The sequence below is a fragment of the Phytophthora ramorum genome (genome assembly GCF_020800215.1).
Source record: "Phytophthora ramorum isolate Pr-102 chromosome Unknown Phyram_PR-102_s0001, whole genome shotgun sequence".
In the NCBI taxonomy this organism is placed as follows: Eukaryota; Oomycota; class Peronosporomycetes; order Peronosporales; family Peronosporaceae; genus Phytophthora; species Phytophthora ramorum.
In genome coordinates, this window is record NW_027150647.1 from 1,306,245 (window position 1) to 1,322,243 (window position 15,999).

The 15,999-nt window shown below is 53.7% G+C and overlaps 7 protein-coding genes across 8 annotated transcripts; 1 reads left to right on the top strand and 6 right to left on the bottom strand.

The window, feature by feature from the left end:
• Positions 1–260: 260 nt before the first annotated feature.
• Positions 261–1,403, bottom strand: KRP23_232 (putative 12-oxophytodienoate reductase 5; the record flags this gene model as incomplete). The annotated part of the gene is made up of 1 exon (XM_067886799.1): positions 261–1,403. The coding sequence occupies one exon, from the start codon at positions 1,401–1,403 to the stop codon at positions 261–263; it is 1,143 nt and encodes a 380-aa protein (XP_067750787.1).
• Positions 1,404–2,870: 1,467 nt separating this feature from the next.
• On the bottom strand, positions 2,871–3,793 carry KRP23_233 (Protein CREG2; the record flags this gene model as incomplete). The annotated part of the gene is made up of 5 exons (XM_067886810.1): positions 2,871–3,009; positions 3,093–3,270; positions 3,335–3,406; positions 3,465–3,589; positions 3,657–3,793. The coding sequence occupies 5 exons, from the start codon at positions 3,791–3,793 to the stop codon at positions 2,871–2,873; spliced, it is 651 nt and encodes a 216-aa protein (XP_067750788.1).
• Positions 3,794–3,858: 65 nt separating this feature from the next.
• On the top strand, positions 3,859–4,230 carry KRP23_234 (uncharacterized protein; the record flags this gene model as incomplete). Its single annotated transcript, XM_067886822.1, has 1 exon — positions 3,859–4,230. One exon carries the CDS (start codon positions 3,859–3,861, stop codon positions 4,228–4,230), a length of 372 nt encoding a protein of 123 aa, XP_067750789.1.
• Positions 4,231–5,752: 1,522 nt separating this feature from the next.
• KRP23_235 (uncharacterized protein) lies at positions 5,753–7,059 on the bottom strand (the record flags this gene model as incomplete). Its single annotated transcript, XM_067886833.1, has 3 exons — positions 5,753–5,875; positions 5,944–6,456; positions 6,526–7,059. 3 exons carry the CDS (start codon positions 7,057–7,059, stop codon positions 5,753–5,755), a joined length of 1,170 nt encoding a protein of 389 aa, XP_067750790.1.
• Positions 7,060–7,417: 358 nt separating this feature from the next.
• KRP23_236 (uncharacterized protein) lies at positions 7,418–8,567 on the bottom strand (the record flags this gene model as incomplete). 2 transcript variants are annotated; one of them, XM_067886845.1, is made up of 2 exons in its annotated part: positions 7,418–8,271; positions 8,357–8,567. In XM_067886845.1, the coding sequence occupies 2 exons, from the start codon at positions 8,565–8,567 to the stop codon at positions 7,418–7,420; spliced, it is 1,065 nt and encodes a 354-aa protein (XP_067750792.1). The 2 variants fall into 2 exon arrangements, with proteins under 2 accessions (XP_067750792.1, XP_067750791.1); XM_067886844.1 differs by having other exon boundaries at positions 7,418–8,274.
• Positions 8,568–8,883: 316 nt separating this feature from the next.
• On the bottom strand, positions 8,884–9,852 carry KRP23_237 (Glucose-6-phosphate 1-epimerase; the record flags this gene model as incomplete). The annotated part of the gene is made up of 1 exon (XM_067886857.1): positions 8,884–9,852. One exon carries the CDS (start codon positions 9,850–9,852, stop codon positions 8,884–8,886), a length of 969 nt encoding a protein of 322 aa, XP_067750793.1.
• Positions 9,853–13,307: 3,455 nt separating this feature from the next.
• On the bottom strand, positions 13,308–14,327 carry KRP23_238 (uncharacterized protein; the record flags this gene model as incomplete). Its single annotated transcript, XM_067886868.1, has 1 exon — positions 13,308–14,327. The coding sequence occupies one exon, from the start codon at positions 14,325–14,327 to the stop codon at positions 13,308–13,310; it is 1,020 nt and encodes a 339-aa protein (XP_067750794.1).
• Positions 14,328–15,999: the final 1,672 nt, after the last annotated feature.

Sequence of the window (15,999 nt, forward strand, 5' to 3'; positions counted from 1 at the left end):
GAAAGCCTGACGATAGTGGAGATGCGTGATACCGTCGAGTACAAGGAGGACACGTACGGGTTGCGCACACTGGACGAGCGCGGGGCCCTGTTCCGCTATACGGCGCCGGGCGTCCCCCACTGCTGCTGGCTGTACGATTTCCCAACGTTTCACACTGAAGGCCTGTGTGAGTTCCATCCTCTTTACGACGAGTACGTGTACAAGGTGCTTTGGTAAAGTAAAGCTAATATCATCGAGTATACATGTCCCTACGCTGTCATTTACTCCTTCTGCGCCAGAAACGGGTAGTCCGTGTAGCCGGCCTCGAGCGGCACATCTGGCTGCGGGTAAAACGTCTTCATGTTTGGCGTGTTGAGCTCCGCGCCGATCCGCAGCCTCTCCACGAGATCCGGAGTGGCGATGAAGTCGCCTCCGAAGGCGATGAGGTCCGCCGCGCCTTCCTCAACCGTCTTAACAGCGTCTTCGCGGTCGTAGCCCGCCGCAGAGATCAACACGCCTTTGTACGCGTCACGGAAGTGGCGAGCGACCCCGACCTCCGGCACCTGAACGTTGGCCGCGTGCATACCGCGACGCTCAATCACATGCACATAGGCCAGATCATAGTCGTTCAACTTGTCCACGACGTAGCCGTACGTCTCACGTGGCGTCGAGTCCTTGCAGTCGAACGTGTCCCCGAACGGAGACAACCGGATCCCCACCTGACTCGACGGGAGACTCGACAAGACGGCCTCCACCACCTCAAAGATGAGACGTGCACGGTTTTCAATGCTGCCTCCATACTTATCCGTACGCTTGTTCACGCCGTCACATAAGAACTGCTCTAGGAAGTACCCGTTGGCAGCGTGGATCTCGACGCCGTCAAAGCCCGCGGCGATGGCGTTCTCTGCAGCGCGTTTGTAGTCCGCGACAATGCTCGGGATCTCCTCAATGTCCACAGCGCGTGGGGTCACGTGGTCTCTGCGGCCCTCGCGCGTCACCGCGTGGCTGCGGATACCGTCCACGCTGGTCGCGCTCGACGACACGGGCAGTTCTCCGTTGGGTTGGTTAAGTGGATGGCTCACGCGTCCCGTGTGCCAGAGCTGCAGAACGAACTTGCCGCCCTTGGCGTGCACGGCGCTGGTCGCGAGCTTCCACCCGTCCACCTGCTCTTGGGTGAAGACACCAGGAGCTCCAAAGTATCCGCGAGCGGTGGCGCTGATGTTGGTGGCCTCGGCGATGAGGAGACCGCCGTCCGTTGCACGCTGCGCGTAGTATTCGGCCACGAGTGCGGTGGGGACACCACTCTCGCCCGTACGCAGACGCGTCAGTGGGGCCATGGTGATGCGGTGCGCGAGCTCGATGGGGTTCTTCTTGCCTCCCAGCTTGAGCGGCGTGAAGAGCTTCGGGACGATTGCAGAGACCATGGCGACTTGGAGATTGACTTGTTGCTTGGAGCGTGAATCGAAGAATGAGGTCATGCATCGGATATCGCTCAATCTTCTAGAAGACAACCAACCGCCTTGCGTAGTCCCGATGACGGCCATTTTTAGCTTTAAAAAGCTCAGATCGCAAATCATGTGACATTGACGCTGTTCACGTCATCGACAACAACAACTAAACATGCAAACGCACTTCAGCAGTCATTCCGTTGGTCCCAGTAGAGCTGTCAACGTTTTGCGTAGACTGACAACTGACAGAAAACGTTTTGTGCAGTTGTCAGTTTAGCCTAAACTGACACAAACGGACGCTAAACTATTCAGCTATCACCAGCTGTTTCGCACTTACCTGACGATATACCCTTGTTGTGGTGAAAGCAGCTGCTGTTCATTTGCCGCCCCTGGAGCGCGGAATACTGCTGCTGCTGGGAATACCGTGGCGGAGTGGCCTGAGACTTTGAAAGCTGCTGCTGCTCAATCTGCGAGAGTGGCGTCGATGCTCCTTGTTCCTGCTGTGGCCTCAGCATGGATGGTTCTTCGTAGAACTCTTACGTTTCTGCAGGCGGGCACTGAGAGCTTTTCTGTGGCAGGCGCGCATGGGGCTGTGCATCAATGACATCTTCATCGTCACTAGCGTGCACGGTCGCTTCCATGACCTCCATCTTGAAAATGCTGGGGTCGGGATGGCGGGAGCTTCCCGCCGGAAGGGAAAGACAAGCACGATCAGAAATGTATGAAACAAAGCATTGGATAGTTTAGTGTCAGTCTGTGTCAGTTTTCGCGTGCAAAAACTAAACTGACAACGTTGTCAGTTTAGTTTCAGTTTGTGTCAGTTTAGCGCTAAACGTTGACAGCCCTAGGTCCCAGGTAGGCCGGCAGTACTTGCCTGCCCCTTGCACGTGGCTGCAGGACCCGTACGCCACGACAGCCGCTTCGTCGCCAGCAGCGACGTGCAAAGGCTGCATTGGACCAAGCAGTCTTCAGTTGTAAATTGGTGACAGATAAGCACAAGTGTCGCACTTCAGCCTTGGCGGACGTTTACAAATTCAGGAGTAACAAAACGTATTCGAACATCGCCGTGCTAGCAGAAACAGCCTCGGCCTCCTCAGGGCTTTGGACCGGAGCTTTACTACGCGCAGCAGCAAATCTAGTTTTCTTCTGTTGTTCAATTTGCGCTCATCCAAGTGTAGTTTTCTCTGGGTCATGCGTGAGCGAGGAGGAGCGCATTGTAAAACTACACTTGCAGCTATTGCTGCATATTCTTCGTAGACTGTCTACGGTAACCATACGTACGACATTCACAAACACTCGCAATGGCGTCGTACTCAATTCGTTTCATATTTTTTTCACCACACACACGCTGAAATTTGGAGCTTGCGTCCAGCATAGCTACTATTACCCATGCCCAAGCTCAAGTACCAATTTTCGGTGGCTTGATTAGAGCACTGCAGACCTTCAGAGTTTGATCTGGTAGTACTCTTTGACTGGAACGTGCTTGGCGCCGCCGTAAAAGTCGAGCAGAATGACGTTTTCAATTTCCAACACGTACGGAAGGAATCCATGCTTCTCCGGCCAGTACTCCATCTGCGGGTGCCTAGGAGGAGCCCAACAACACAAGTTAGAACACTGTCAGAGCTACTAAATGAAGATACCGGCAGCAAAGAAAGCATAACGTACTTGGAAAACAACGCCTTTTCGGCGTAGTGGCGCTGATCGACGGGCACGGGCACCACCTTCCCGGTCAGTGTGAGTTTCCAGCAGGTGGGGTCTTCCGCGTCCATCTTGCAAGCACGTTCACCGCCCTGCGCCATCGTGATCGCCACCGACGCAGTCGAGTTGACACTCAAATCCGCTCCTTCACAGCCACAAAATACAATTCAGTACACTTTTCCATCTCCTCCTCAGTCTTCCAGCCGTACCCGTGGCATCCATCGGCGTGAGGTAGAAGAAGAGCTTGCCCGTAGAGTCCTCCTTCGCGTACCCAACACCATCTAACCAAAAGTGTCAATATCCCGTCACACTACCCCACTCCACCCAACTGACACCTACCGCTGTAGGACACCGTGCTGCCGTAAGGGATCCCATTGAACTGCACCGAGATTGTGGACAGCGTGGCCCACACATTGTCGTGCACCAATTGACGCGCATGTTGCGCCGAACTTGCACTCCAGTAGCTACACAAACTCACGATACATTAGCACTATACCAACAAATGATGCAACATCCTTAAAAAAAACTCACAGATCTTCGTTCTCTGCAAGGCGGAACGTGTCCGCCCGGAAGATTCCCACCGCGCGACGAGCTTCAACGTGACATTCCAGACGCATAAACCCCAGCAGAACCAGGAACACCGCAATAAACTGGCAAGCAATCTTCATCTTGAGCTTCAGACGTCGCGTTCAATAGTGGAGACCGTTGAAGAGCTCCCTTCTTGATAGAAGTGATGAGTCGAACGTCCCACTCTAGTCACTTTGCACCAATCCCAGCGGCTTATATCGCTTTTTCCGCCAATCCGACGCACGCAGAGCCGAACATGGCGGGTATTGGCCTGAGGCGCGAGGTGCTGGCGCTCTACCGAGACGTGCTGCGCGTGGCGAGGGAGTTCCCGGAGCGCAGCATGGGCCGCAAGCTGCAGTACAACGCGCGGGAGCTGCTGCGACTGAGACAGCACGAGCGCAATGCCGCGCGCATCCAGACGCACTTGACGGAGGGACGTGACGCCTTGCACGTGTACCGAGTCCTGCAACAGGACCCCGCGCTGCTCACAGCTATCACCAGGAAGAAGAAACCCAGTGCAGAAGCTCAGGAGAAGTAGCAGACACTAGTTCATAATAATGCAAGAGGTATCCAAATAGTAGTGAGATGGCTACATTTGTTCAAAAGTGCAACTTGTGGGCTAGTATCTACGAGATCGCTTTGTACACGTATTTGTCGTAGACAGCTCGGAACTCGCACTTGCCTTGGCCGCTTGGATACTGGAAGTCGAATATCCAACAATCATGATGAACGTTTTCCGGAGAGTAGCGGAACAACCTTTCACCAAGGTGTCTTGCTTGAACTCGACCGTTGACGCGAAGAAGTGCGCGTCCTTCAGCTTGAGGAAGTTTCTTGCGCGGGATCTTCTCCATGTGGCAACGGAAGTCGAACCACCAGCACTTGTTGACATTGCTGACCATGGGCAACCACCAATTGGTGTCTAAGAAGACGTCGCGCACATGAGTTCGATCCAAGTTGACCATGGAGTAAGTGGTTTGCAGCTCGCGGTCCATGGACCGACGGGTCCAGTCGTGCTGCATCTGGCCCCGTGACGCTTCTCCCGAGTAGAAACTGAAATCGAATAGCGTGGGCGGTAAAGTGGCAGCGCCGAAGCCCGGTGTCAGAACCTGGACGGTGTCGCGGTCGTCGTCCTGGGGTCCGTAGAAAACGCCATTCTGCACACCCGCGAGGCTCACGAAGGTGTGCACTTTGTGGTTCGTCCATCTGCTCGATGACGGCACGGGCGATCATGCCGCCTTGGGAGTGAGCGATGAAGATGTATCCGTTGGCGAATCGCTCGTCACGGGCCACAACGTCACGAACGGCGGCAATGGTCTGAGGACTCCGTGCTTTGGTGGAGCATTCGTTCTCACAGAACGAGAGTGCAACAAACGGGCGTCCTTCCACCGTGAGGTTGGCCTCGATATTGGCTGGGTGCCCGCGGTTGCCCGTCATTTCGTGGAAGAAGAAGACCGGGAGGTGTTTCTTGTCGTTGGAGCTGGTTGAGCTTGTCAAGGCCGAGTTTTCGTTGAGACGGCGGGCAGTGAAGATTCGTCGATGCAGACGTCATTTCTGAGTGGTGGGTGGTGAAGCCAATGCTAGTGGAGGCAGCAAGACGGCGAGTAGCAGTTGCAGGACAGCCATCTTGCCGGTTGTCGCGCAAATAGGGAAATGTCCTACATGTATGAAACCTGCTACCCGTTGATTAGCGTGTTTTGTACTTCGCGCACACAAAGTAGTGATCGAACACATCTGCAATCAACAATTTGTGCCCTAGTACGGAGCTTGTGTTGCACGAGTCCTGTACTCCGTCTCAACAAAACAGTAACCCATTCAAACCAATTCACAAAGCCTATACATGACAATCTTCGTTCAGATTTTGCGTACCGAACGGAGAACAATCTGTATCTTCAAGCGCAACAACAGGTGTCATCGTTGCCGACTGCAAGCGGTCTGCAAAAAACGCCGTCGTCGAAATCAACCCTTGTAGCAGCCACCTCTTGGAGCAATTCCTGTACTGTAGTTGGCATTGTCAACTCGGCATCCGCGTGAAGATTCAACAGACCCGATATCGGCATAAATTATTGAATCGTGCATGCACGACTTTTATTCTGTAAGGCTAGTTTCTCCTCTTCCAGGACGCGTAGTCGCCGCTGAAGCTCTTCGCGCTCTTTGGCATCGCTCGCGGCGCGCTGTTTCAGCATCTTCAGAAAGCAAATTGTTTCAGCTTATTAATTGGGGGCCATCAAATAACAAAACCCAGCAAGAATACCTCAAGAGCTTGATCGGTTGACGTGATGTTGATCTGGAAGCGCTGGGCATTCTCGTTTGAGACTTGGAGCTGATCCTCCAGTTGTTTGCGCGTTTGCTTCAGCTCCTGATTTTGCTGATCGCGAGTCGCCAGCTCTCGCTCGAGCAAGGATCGTGCGAAAGCTTGTTCGGTTCGGGCCAATTCAAGCTCCTGTGCACGCTGAGCATCCTGTTTGGATTGGAGCTGTGCATCCAAACGCTCGCGGTCTTTTGCTTGAGCGGCCAACTTTGCTTCCGCTAGTTCGGCTTCTGCTCGTTGTCGACATCGAGCTTCCTCAGCCGCAGTGGCTTCTCTGGCAGCTAATGCAGCGTCATTATAATTGACACTCGTGATTGCAGCGACAGCAGTCTTGGTCTCGGCAGGCTTGGCCTCCGAGGACTTGGGTACAACATGCGGAACGAATAGAAGGGTAAACTGCAGCATCTTCGCGTCGACTTGGGTGATCAATTCATCTGTCACTACAAGTTTTACAACCTGCACCACGCAGTACATTTTGTAAGACCCCTGTAGTGGCAACTTAATCAACGATATGTGAGCACGTACGTTGGTGTGATCGATAGGAAGGCAATAGCTCTCGCTCGAAGGAGAAATTTGGTACTGCACCCGTAATGCCCCCTTTTCATCTTCTGCATATGGTCTAGTGGGTGAGAACGGCTTGGTTGTGCCTTTTGCTAAAGGCTGCAGACGGACAAGGAGCCACACATAAGTGCCTCGTAGAGAACTGAGCACTCTTCCTCCTTCTCCACATTCATCTTCGTCGGTCTCCTCTTTCGAATCCTTATCGAGTTTGTACTTGTCCATATCGATTGAAGGCATCCTCTGATAGTTCGATCCCCCATTGCTATGGATTTGGGTCTCGGCTCGCAAAAATCCACGCAAGAGTTGATCACGCTCCATCAATGGGGGTCGTGTAGCAGCACGAATATGAACGTGCACCGAGTCAAAAGGTAAAACTGCAGACTCCTCTTCGCTCTCCACTGTCACGTCCGTCTCGACATCGAACATGTAACGAAGAGGCCGCAAGAAGACGCTGGTGGTGCCTACGACACGAGCCGATCCATCCTGTTCGGAGCTCATAGGGTCAAAACACGTTCCGACGAAACCCACTGCGCCGGCGGTTGTTGTCTCTAGCAGCGACCAAGAATAACCTACGGATGCAAAGAACGAGGTCTTGGGCGTGGCAAACTCGGTTCTCTCACGTGCCTATTGCAATACACCCATGTTTTTCGTACCTTTTGCTGATTGTTCCTACTAATACTGAATGCGGTGTTTTCCCGCGTGTTGGTCTGCGCGTTTGCGTCTTTTTCTCGAGGTTTCTCGTCTTGAATCTGGTGAACAGCGACGTGGAATGCTGCTTGCCTGCGCTTCAGAGCTCTTTTCCTGAATGGTCTCGACTACCTTGATGTTTCCCCGGTCATGGGTGTACTTTGCCTCTTCACCTGTCCGTCAACGAGTCGTTTGGAAATGAAAACGACAACGACTGAGCAAACGAGTTGAAAGTCTTGGAGTGTGCGCGGCGCTTCTCGGGGGAGTCGAGAGCTCCGCGGAAATAGGGTGGTGGCAGCATCGCCGTGGGCTTCACCAACGGCACCGTATCATGGCCCGGCGAAACCTGAAAGTTCCCCCTGAGCATGTTCATCTTCGGCATCGAAGTCTTGGAGCCACTCGCCGCCATCTTGTCCAACTCATCAGCCGGAGACAGCGAGCGCATCATAGCAGGCTTCTCAGGGTGTGTCGTCCGCGACGTCATGGACAGCGGCGTGGCCATCAGACTCTCCAGCGACACGAAACTCGTGCTCAACGGACTCGACACAGCCGAGAAGGACTGACTCCGATGCAACGGACTGCTAAACATCTCGTCTTCCTCTACAGAACGCGATTTATGCAACACGCGCTGCGGTGTGGCCGGCGCCTCCGTCTTAATCTCCCCAAAAGGCTCGGAAGCCGTCTGCTTTATCTCCGCTGCCAAACCCTGCTTCACGTCCATCTCCAAAGAACATTCGTCCACGTCCTGCTGCTGCGTCTGGTCCCTCACTGCCCCCTCTCCGAAGCCAAAGCCCTGCAACCTCTTGCCAAAAGTGTGGCGTAGCACCCTCTTCTCGTCCTTGGCCGCCAATGCTGCAGCCACTCGCTCCTGCTGAGCCTGCACGCGATTGGCTCGAATCGCAAAGTTGCGGCACTGACAGCCCTGCCCAGGCGCCGTGTCGTGCTGGTGGTGCGACTGCAGCGCCGCCTCCTCGGAGCCGCATAGCAGCAACTGTTCGATATCTTCCCCGGCCTCGCCCAAACCTGCTAAAGAAAAATACGTAAAGTTAAAATCAAGTTTCTTATTTGAGCAGGTACCAATTTATATATATATATGTATTTTACTTACCAGGTTGGAAGGTCGAGCCAAAAAATAACTCGCCGTCGGCGTCCAGCATGGCGCTAGGGCGGAAAACGTCCACGTCGATGTCCATGTCCACGTCCATCGCGGCGCTTTCCAGCGGTAGCAGCAGCGCGCGCCGCACGTCGTCGGAGGCGGGCGACGGCGCGGCGTCGTCCAGTGCGCTCACGAGCTGCATCCCCACGGGCAGCGCCGCCATGACAAGTGATGGCCCAAAAGTGACTCGAAATTTGCAGCGCGCAATACAAACGCCAAGTGTGGAATAAAGCGCTCTCATTGGCTGATAAAAAGGGATGGGCTGGGTGTAGTTTATGTGACGACTGTGTAAGATTTGTGTAGAGTTCAGCAAAGTTCAAACTCAGCAATAGGAAAATTGGGGTTTATGTTTTCATTTTCGTGTGTCTGTATATCGATGGTAGTGGTGGTGATCTCGGCACTACCACGACGGTCTAACACGGCTACTTCTCTTTTCCATCAAATTTAAGCTCAACTACATCTTGGATTGTCATCACATCTTACAGCGTGGTGACCGAGATGGTCTCCTGCAGCGTGTACGTCTGGCCGGCCGGGAGGGCCTGCTTAACGCTCACGCGACCGGGCTCGACAGCCACCATGTGCTTGTACTCCTCGGGACCGAAGTCGTCCATGGTCTTGGCGCGGTCGGCCCACGGGTTCCACACGACGGCGTCGGTCTCCGTCTCGACGTTGTTCTGGCTGGCCGAGCCGCTGATGAAGCCCGCCTTCTCGACCGTCACGGTGCGGTCCACGGCGTTGACGCCCTTGATAACAGCAGCCAGCGTGTTCGGGGCGTTGCTGTACACGTTGTCGGTCTGCGCGGCAAAGTCAATGTACTCGCGGGTCTCCGTCTTGTTGGCCTTGGCGACCTTGTCGTAGTAGTCGACGCCCTTCAGGCCGGACACCTGCACGCCCTTGTTGCGGGCGTCGTCCACCCACAGGTAGTTGTGCAGCAGCGCGTGGAACTCGATCGACTTCTCGTTCGAGTTGTGCACGTGGAGAGCCGTCTCCAGCTGGTTGGCGTACAGCTTCACCTCGTACTCCAGCTCGAACTCGACGGGCCACATCTCGCGGGTCGAGTTGCTGGCAGCCATGGTGAACGTGGCGACGCTGGGGCTGTTCTTGTCAGCAGCTTCCTCGTGGCTGGCCAGGGTCCAGTTCGTGATGCGGGCGAAACCGTGGCTCGGGAACCCCGTAGCGCTGCCGAAGTTCGGGAACACAACAGGAATACCGCCGCGGATCGGGTTCACACCGTCCATGTACGACTCGTTCGACATGAACAGAATGTCAAGCTTCGGGTCCATAGCGGCACGGAACGACTTGACGTGGGCACCGAAGAGGAACACCTCGGCGCTCGAGCCGTACGGGTGCGTGAGCTTGACGGTCTCCAGTTCCGCGTTGGCGGCACCGAGCGACGCCAGCAGAGTGGACACTAGGGCGGCGGTCTTGAAGATGAAGGCGTTAACCATGGCGAAGGTGGGGAGGTGTCGAGTCGAACTTGCTCCTGAGGAGATGAATTTACGAATGAGCTAACGTTAGTAAGAAACCCCGCAGCCTGTCGGTACAAGACAGCATCAATTGCCGGCGCGGAGCCGTTCTGTGACAAAGCGTAAACGCCGATCATGGGATCTACCATCGGGAGAAAACGTATACGGTATGTAGGGGTGGGAGCCCTCGACGAGTTGTCCGATCGCCAGCAGGGACTATCGGCGATAGACTGGCGGTTTACTGCTAGGGGTGGCGACGTTACTTTTTTTAACGTTAATTAACGTTATATTTTTAACAGTTAAAATGTGTCCAAGTTAGTTGTTTAGCTCAGAATAACACACAAATCACTGGCTTGTTCATTGGCCAAGATCAAGCCAATCACCGAACCAGAATTATTAAAAATGGGAAAGACCACATATAAGCTGTATGGTACTGCCATAAGCAACGCTGATTCAGCGGACGGCTGGTCGGAGGAAGCATTCACGCTGATCGGACTCGACCGACGGAGAGAGGCGTTCAAGCCGGCCACCTTTCAGAGAGTCATGTATAGAAGACGATTGACATTACGCAGAACTGCTTCTGACGCTAGGTCGCTCGGCAAGGAGTGTGACTGGGAGCTCTAGAACTACTTGCGGACGTTATCAGCACAACGAGTGGAAGAACAGGAGCAACCGTCGTCACTCGACTGATGGCGTGGCAATGCCAAGACGTTTCCGCATATCGCTTCATTAGCTCGGAAGTGGCTTGGGTGCATCGCGACATCAATTCCTTCCGAGAGAGCATTTTCCGCAGCAGGAAACACGGTCACCAAGCGGCGTAGTGCTCTTACTGCGCGACATTGTATTCACGGCGGAGAATCAACCTTCTTGAGCTCGACTTCCGCGATGGCAAGCCTTATTGAGTATCATTAGGCTACGTTTCGGCATAATTCTGCATTTTACATTGAGCCCAGCTCACGTGCATGCATAGTTTTCATCGGCTTTCATTCGGCAGTTTACTCACTTGCTCACTTCCTAATAAACTTGATAGTCTTTCACATTCTTGGATGTATCCTTTGCTCATCGTGAATCACATTATTATAACAGTAAGGGAAACCCGAAAGCACCCTGTCAAAGATCAGAATTTGTAGTGTTGATTGAAAATGTATTGGAGTAGGACGCGTAGAAGCGATATACTCGCTGTATCCAGTTCCGTCGTAAAACCACTTTATGATGATAAGGAATGGTTCACGAGAACAACGATCTGAAGCAGAGGACGACCCGACAGCCTCCTAGCCCGACGACGAACCCAAGCAGGCCAGCATGGACGCGTCAGTGTAGCTCGACCGATGCTGGTCGACGTATCGGCGGCAAGCTTGGTCTTCGGGAAGTACCAGGCCGTCTGGGCATCCTCTTCCAGGAACACGGCACACCTTAAAACCTCTGAACTGGCCGTGACGTCAACGATGAAGATCGAATTCAGGCTGCCCAGTAGGATCGCAGCGGCGATGTGGAAATAAGCAGCGTTCAGGTCACGATACGAGTCACTCGAGTGACGGCCGTACGAGTTGATCGAGACGGTGGCGCCGTCAGCAGAGCCTTGAGGTCCATGGTTTGGGATGTCACGCCGGTGGGCGTCACGGCGCACTGGGGATCGCCTTCTGCGTAGCGGCAAGCGTCCCGGCGTGGCAGATGCCGTATTAGGTCGGTCGTCTCGTTGTCCACAATGACTAGTCTTCAGCTGTGGAACCAGTGACCACCTCCGGCTCGGACACAGGACGCAGATCAATCGCCAGACAGAGTCGACAGCGTACCTCCAGAAAGAAGCTCAGATCAGTCGTAGAGTGTGGCACAAGATGCCAAGAATGACTTTAGCGGGATTTGCAAAAATATGGCGTCTACAATGCCAAAAACACAAAAATAGCTACAGCATGTTCATATTATTGCAAATGTCATACAGTGTTAAAGTAACGCTAAAAAGATAACTTAACCCAAATAACGTTATTTCCCGTGTTAGAGAGATAACGGTAACGTCGCCACCTCTATTTACTGCAGCGAGCAAGATCCGCGGATAGCGTGTATGCACGACAGCTGGGAGAAGACGTGGTGGCGGAAGCGCGTGCTGCACTGGAAAGCATGCACAATGCAGACGCCGCCGGTACATGTCCGCCTTGTTTGACTCATCAAAGCGGCTCTCTGCTCGCAGCTTTTCGCCGGCCAAGGCGCACGTTGAAGGTAACGAAAACTAATTAATCAACAATGCTCTTACAACACGAACGACCACCAAAGCATTAATACAGGCACGCCAGTTAAACAGTTGTTGTATTTCGCAACACATATGCATCGACGGAATCGCTAGCGCATCATGGCTGGCAATGGCCGCAATCTTGCAAGGCGGGCTGACAAGTATCCAGCCCTACAAGAAAGACTCTTGGTCTAATACATGTGCACGAGCTTAGGAACAGGTCACATATTGAGCTTGAAAATTGCCGTCGTGGTTTTCCTCCTCGTCGAGTGCTCATGTGCAGTATTGCAGAGACGAAGTTGTCTTGCTCCGGCACAGTATCCTCTCATTACTATCGATACAGTGCAAAGCTCCTATTGTTATCAGCCGAATCTCGTGCTTCATCATATTTGTCAGAACAGGTGGAGTGGTTTTTGAATCCCCAATCGCACTCATCGAGCAAAGGTGTTCTGGGCAAGGAATGTTGCACAATGGATTCTCATCCACCAAGATGACCTCCGTAATCTCACAAGACAATTCGGCAACATTTTACTGATCTCCATCGGCTTTATATTCGTTTCGACCACTTTTTGGTGTTGTTTGCAAAGAGGAAACTCCTAACAACCCTCTACTCGCCTAACAAGCAATGAGCACGTAGAGTGCTTCAAGATAAATGCCCCCCGCAGCTTCATCTTTGCAATCAAAAGGCAACGAATTGTGCGTCCACGCCGTACTAGAACTTATCCATGTCCTTCATCTACAGAATGCCCGCCTCACCTCCGAGTCTCAGGGGGGTATACCAATGTCGCACAGACCGAATGTTGAGTGCAGCCTCGGAGCTGGCGTAGATGCAAGTCACGTCAAAGCTGGCTTCGTTCTCGTTACCGAGGCTTCCCAAGAACGACGAGACGTGAGCCACGGTGGCGATACCGTGACTTTTGGCCGCGAGCTCCAGGTTATACGAAAGGTACGGGTCTCAAGGAACGGACCGACGGCATGCGTCCCTGGTAGCCAACTGGAGGCCCTCAGACACGTAGATTCCCGGTATTATTGACGAGCCCAATTGTCGAGCAGTGAAACTTCGTCGCTCTTACCATCTTGAAAGCCGCAAGCTCTCCAAATGCGATGCTACAAAACCTTGTCCGACTTCGATCGCCATAATGGTTTAGCGTATTTTTCTTCAACATGCAGTGGAGGTGCATCACAAACTGCGACTTAATCGTGCCTGTTTTGATCACGGCTCTTCTTCTCCTGTAAAATGACCAGGAGCTAAACGATCTTCGATCCAACGCGGCGGAATCCCAATATTCGTCACGTACACGCCGCAGAACACACCCGTCGGGGTGAACCCTGCAAACAGTCCGTTGATCTTCAAACCGCTGCTGGATTCGAGGCTCCATTCAGGAACAGCTCGGACGTAGCGGACGTGCTTCAGATGCGTCAGCATAAATTTCTTCAAAGGCTGATAAACAGCCGAACAGTGAGCTTGCATCATGGCGTCATTTTCTTCAGGCAGAGCTTCGGGCTCCCTGATAAAGAGCGAGCTCTGCTCATATTGTTGACAGAACTGACACGTAACCGCAGCGCTGACCTGCTCTACCTCGATCCCTCTCAAATGAGCTTCCACGACATTAGCAACCACGTCGTCTTGATTGTTCGTGCTGAAAAATATCGACCCAAATCCTGGCTGGGCAATGTTCATGAGTCGTGCAAGTTGCTCAACGTCGTCTGTGTCAATCGTGTCAGTTCCACTTGCAACTTCACCGCGTTCACTGCGCTGCTTCTCGAGTGCTTCAGCGAGTGAAAACACAACCGGTTGCATTGTAGCTGTAGAGAACATGAATCCACGGAACATCTGCAGCACCTTGGAGCAGTGCGGGCGAATGCCTTTGTACATCAACAGCATCGTCTCCAGTAGGTGAGTGCGAGCGTCAAGAATCTTGGGCAGCGGCAAGTCCGACGGGATGACATCTGCACCTATCATCGAGTCCCAATTACACGCGCAGGGACCACGAGCTCCTCGTACGTATGCTGGAATCAACTGGTGGACATCTCCTGCACATTTCTTCCCGAAGTGGACACTATCCCGTTTGTAGTACAACAACAGTGCTTTTGTGGCGATGGAGTCGCGAATGTCTTGTTTGAGGACGTCGGAGCAGCTCAGCAGCAGGCTCAACGCGTCTTGGGGCGGCAGAAATGGCGACAGGGACAAGTGGACAAGCGCCACCAAGTCGGCAAACGCTACGGCTACCATCAGCGACTATAAAAGATCGTCAATGTCATTCCAGAGAGGGAATATTGATTGCACTTCACTGTCACTCTAGCGAGGCATATCTCTTCATGGCGGCCTACCGACACCTCCATTTGCTGCCACTTCCTCCATCGACCCATGGCAATCAATGACGGCGCAACCAGCTAGCTCAGTGGATAGCTCGACAAGTGTTTTTATGTTAACTTTACCATTTTCCATCGAACTGCAGACGCCATGACGAGGCAAACACCAACTTTGTAAAGTCCCACCGATGAAACTCGGAACGAGCGCTAGCGACTACCCCCACGCAATCTGCAGCTACCACTTGAGTACGCACAGCGACGCGCCACTACCACCACAGTGCAGCAACAGCAGCAGCCTAGTCGCGCGCGTCGAACATGGATTCTCGTCGTTGGGCACGCCCACCATGATGAACGTGCCGCGCTTCTTCACAAGCGACAGGTACGTGTTGTACGGCATGGCCCAGTCCACCGATACCAATGACTCCAGCACGGTCACCAGGCTTGACATTGTGCTTCAACGGCGTGTAGACGGTCACACCAGCGCACAGCAACGGCGCCGCTGAAGCGGATGGGATGTTGTCCGGGATCTTGAAAGCAAAATTGCTGTCGACTCGTACGTAGCCGGCATCCCGCCGTATGCCATCGATCCGTTCTCGTGCTTGGCGTCGTACGCGACCGCTGAGCGGTTGCATTTTCACCGTCGGCACACTCCTCACAAGGCCTCTTGGGGGCCGTATTGAGGCACGCCCACACTTGCGCGCCAACACCAACACGGTCGTCCACAGCAAGATGCTTCACGTTGGCCCCAGCAACAGCCACTTCGCCAATGATTTCATGGCCGAACACGCACTGATACATCGTGGGCTTCCAGCCACTGTCAAGGTGATGGATGTCCGATCCGCAGATACCGCAGTGAGAAATCTGGACCTCGACCTCGTCGGCACCAAGAGGGCGAGATTCGTACTCGAATGGTACAATTTTGCCGGACGGCTCGAAGGTAGCGTAGGCATTCACGGTTTTCGGAGCGGTTGACATCGTTAGGATGGATCTAGGTAAGTTCCAAAATGATCAATGCTTCTGTGCAGGAAAGAGAGTCGTTGATACAGGCAGTTGTGACTTGGGGAACACTGGGTCGTCCCTCAGCTCACCCTCGGACGTCACGGAGACCACATTGGCGAGCGTCCCACTGCCGATAAACAGCGACAGGAACAGGGCGTTGCCCACCGCTCGACACACGCGATCGCGAGCCACACGACGTTCAGTAGCGCAGCACCCGCCACTGGAGTGTACAGCGTCGAGGTGACTACCGTGTAGGCGCGACCGCGTTTCACCTGGCTCCATGAGGTCTCAAAGTGTCTTGCAACAAAGTCTGCGCTCTCAAAAGAGCCTGGAGTACACTTGGACGCCGCACATCGTCGCAAGTAGAGCCAGGAGAGCTCCTGTGGATACCGGAGCAGCTTGCGGGGTGCGGGAAACGCGGTGCGTTCTACTGCTACGGCGACTGGGGCGATGGTGGTGCACGTGGTGACGGGATACCTGCCAAATTGGTCGGCGGGGGGAACAAAGAGCGCTTTGTCGTTTTTTATTAGTGCAAGCGAAAGCGAGAAACATACAACCGCATCCTACACATGAACAACGGACTGCTTCATGTA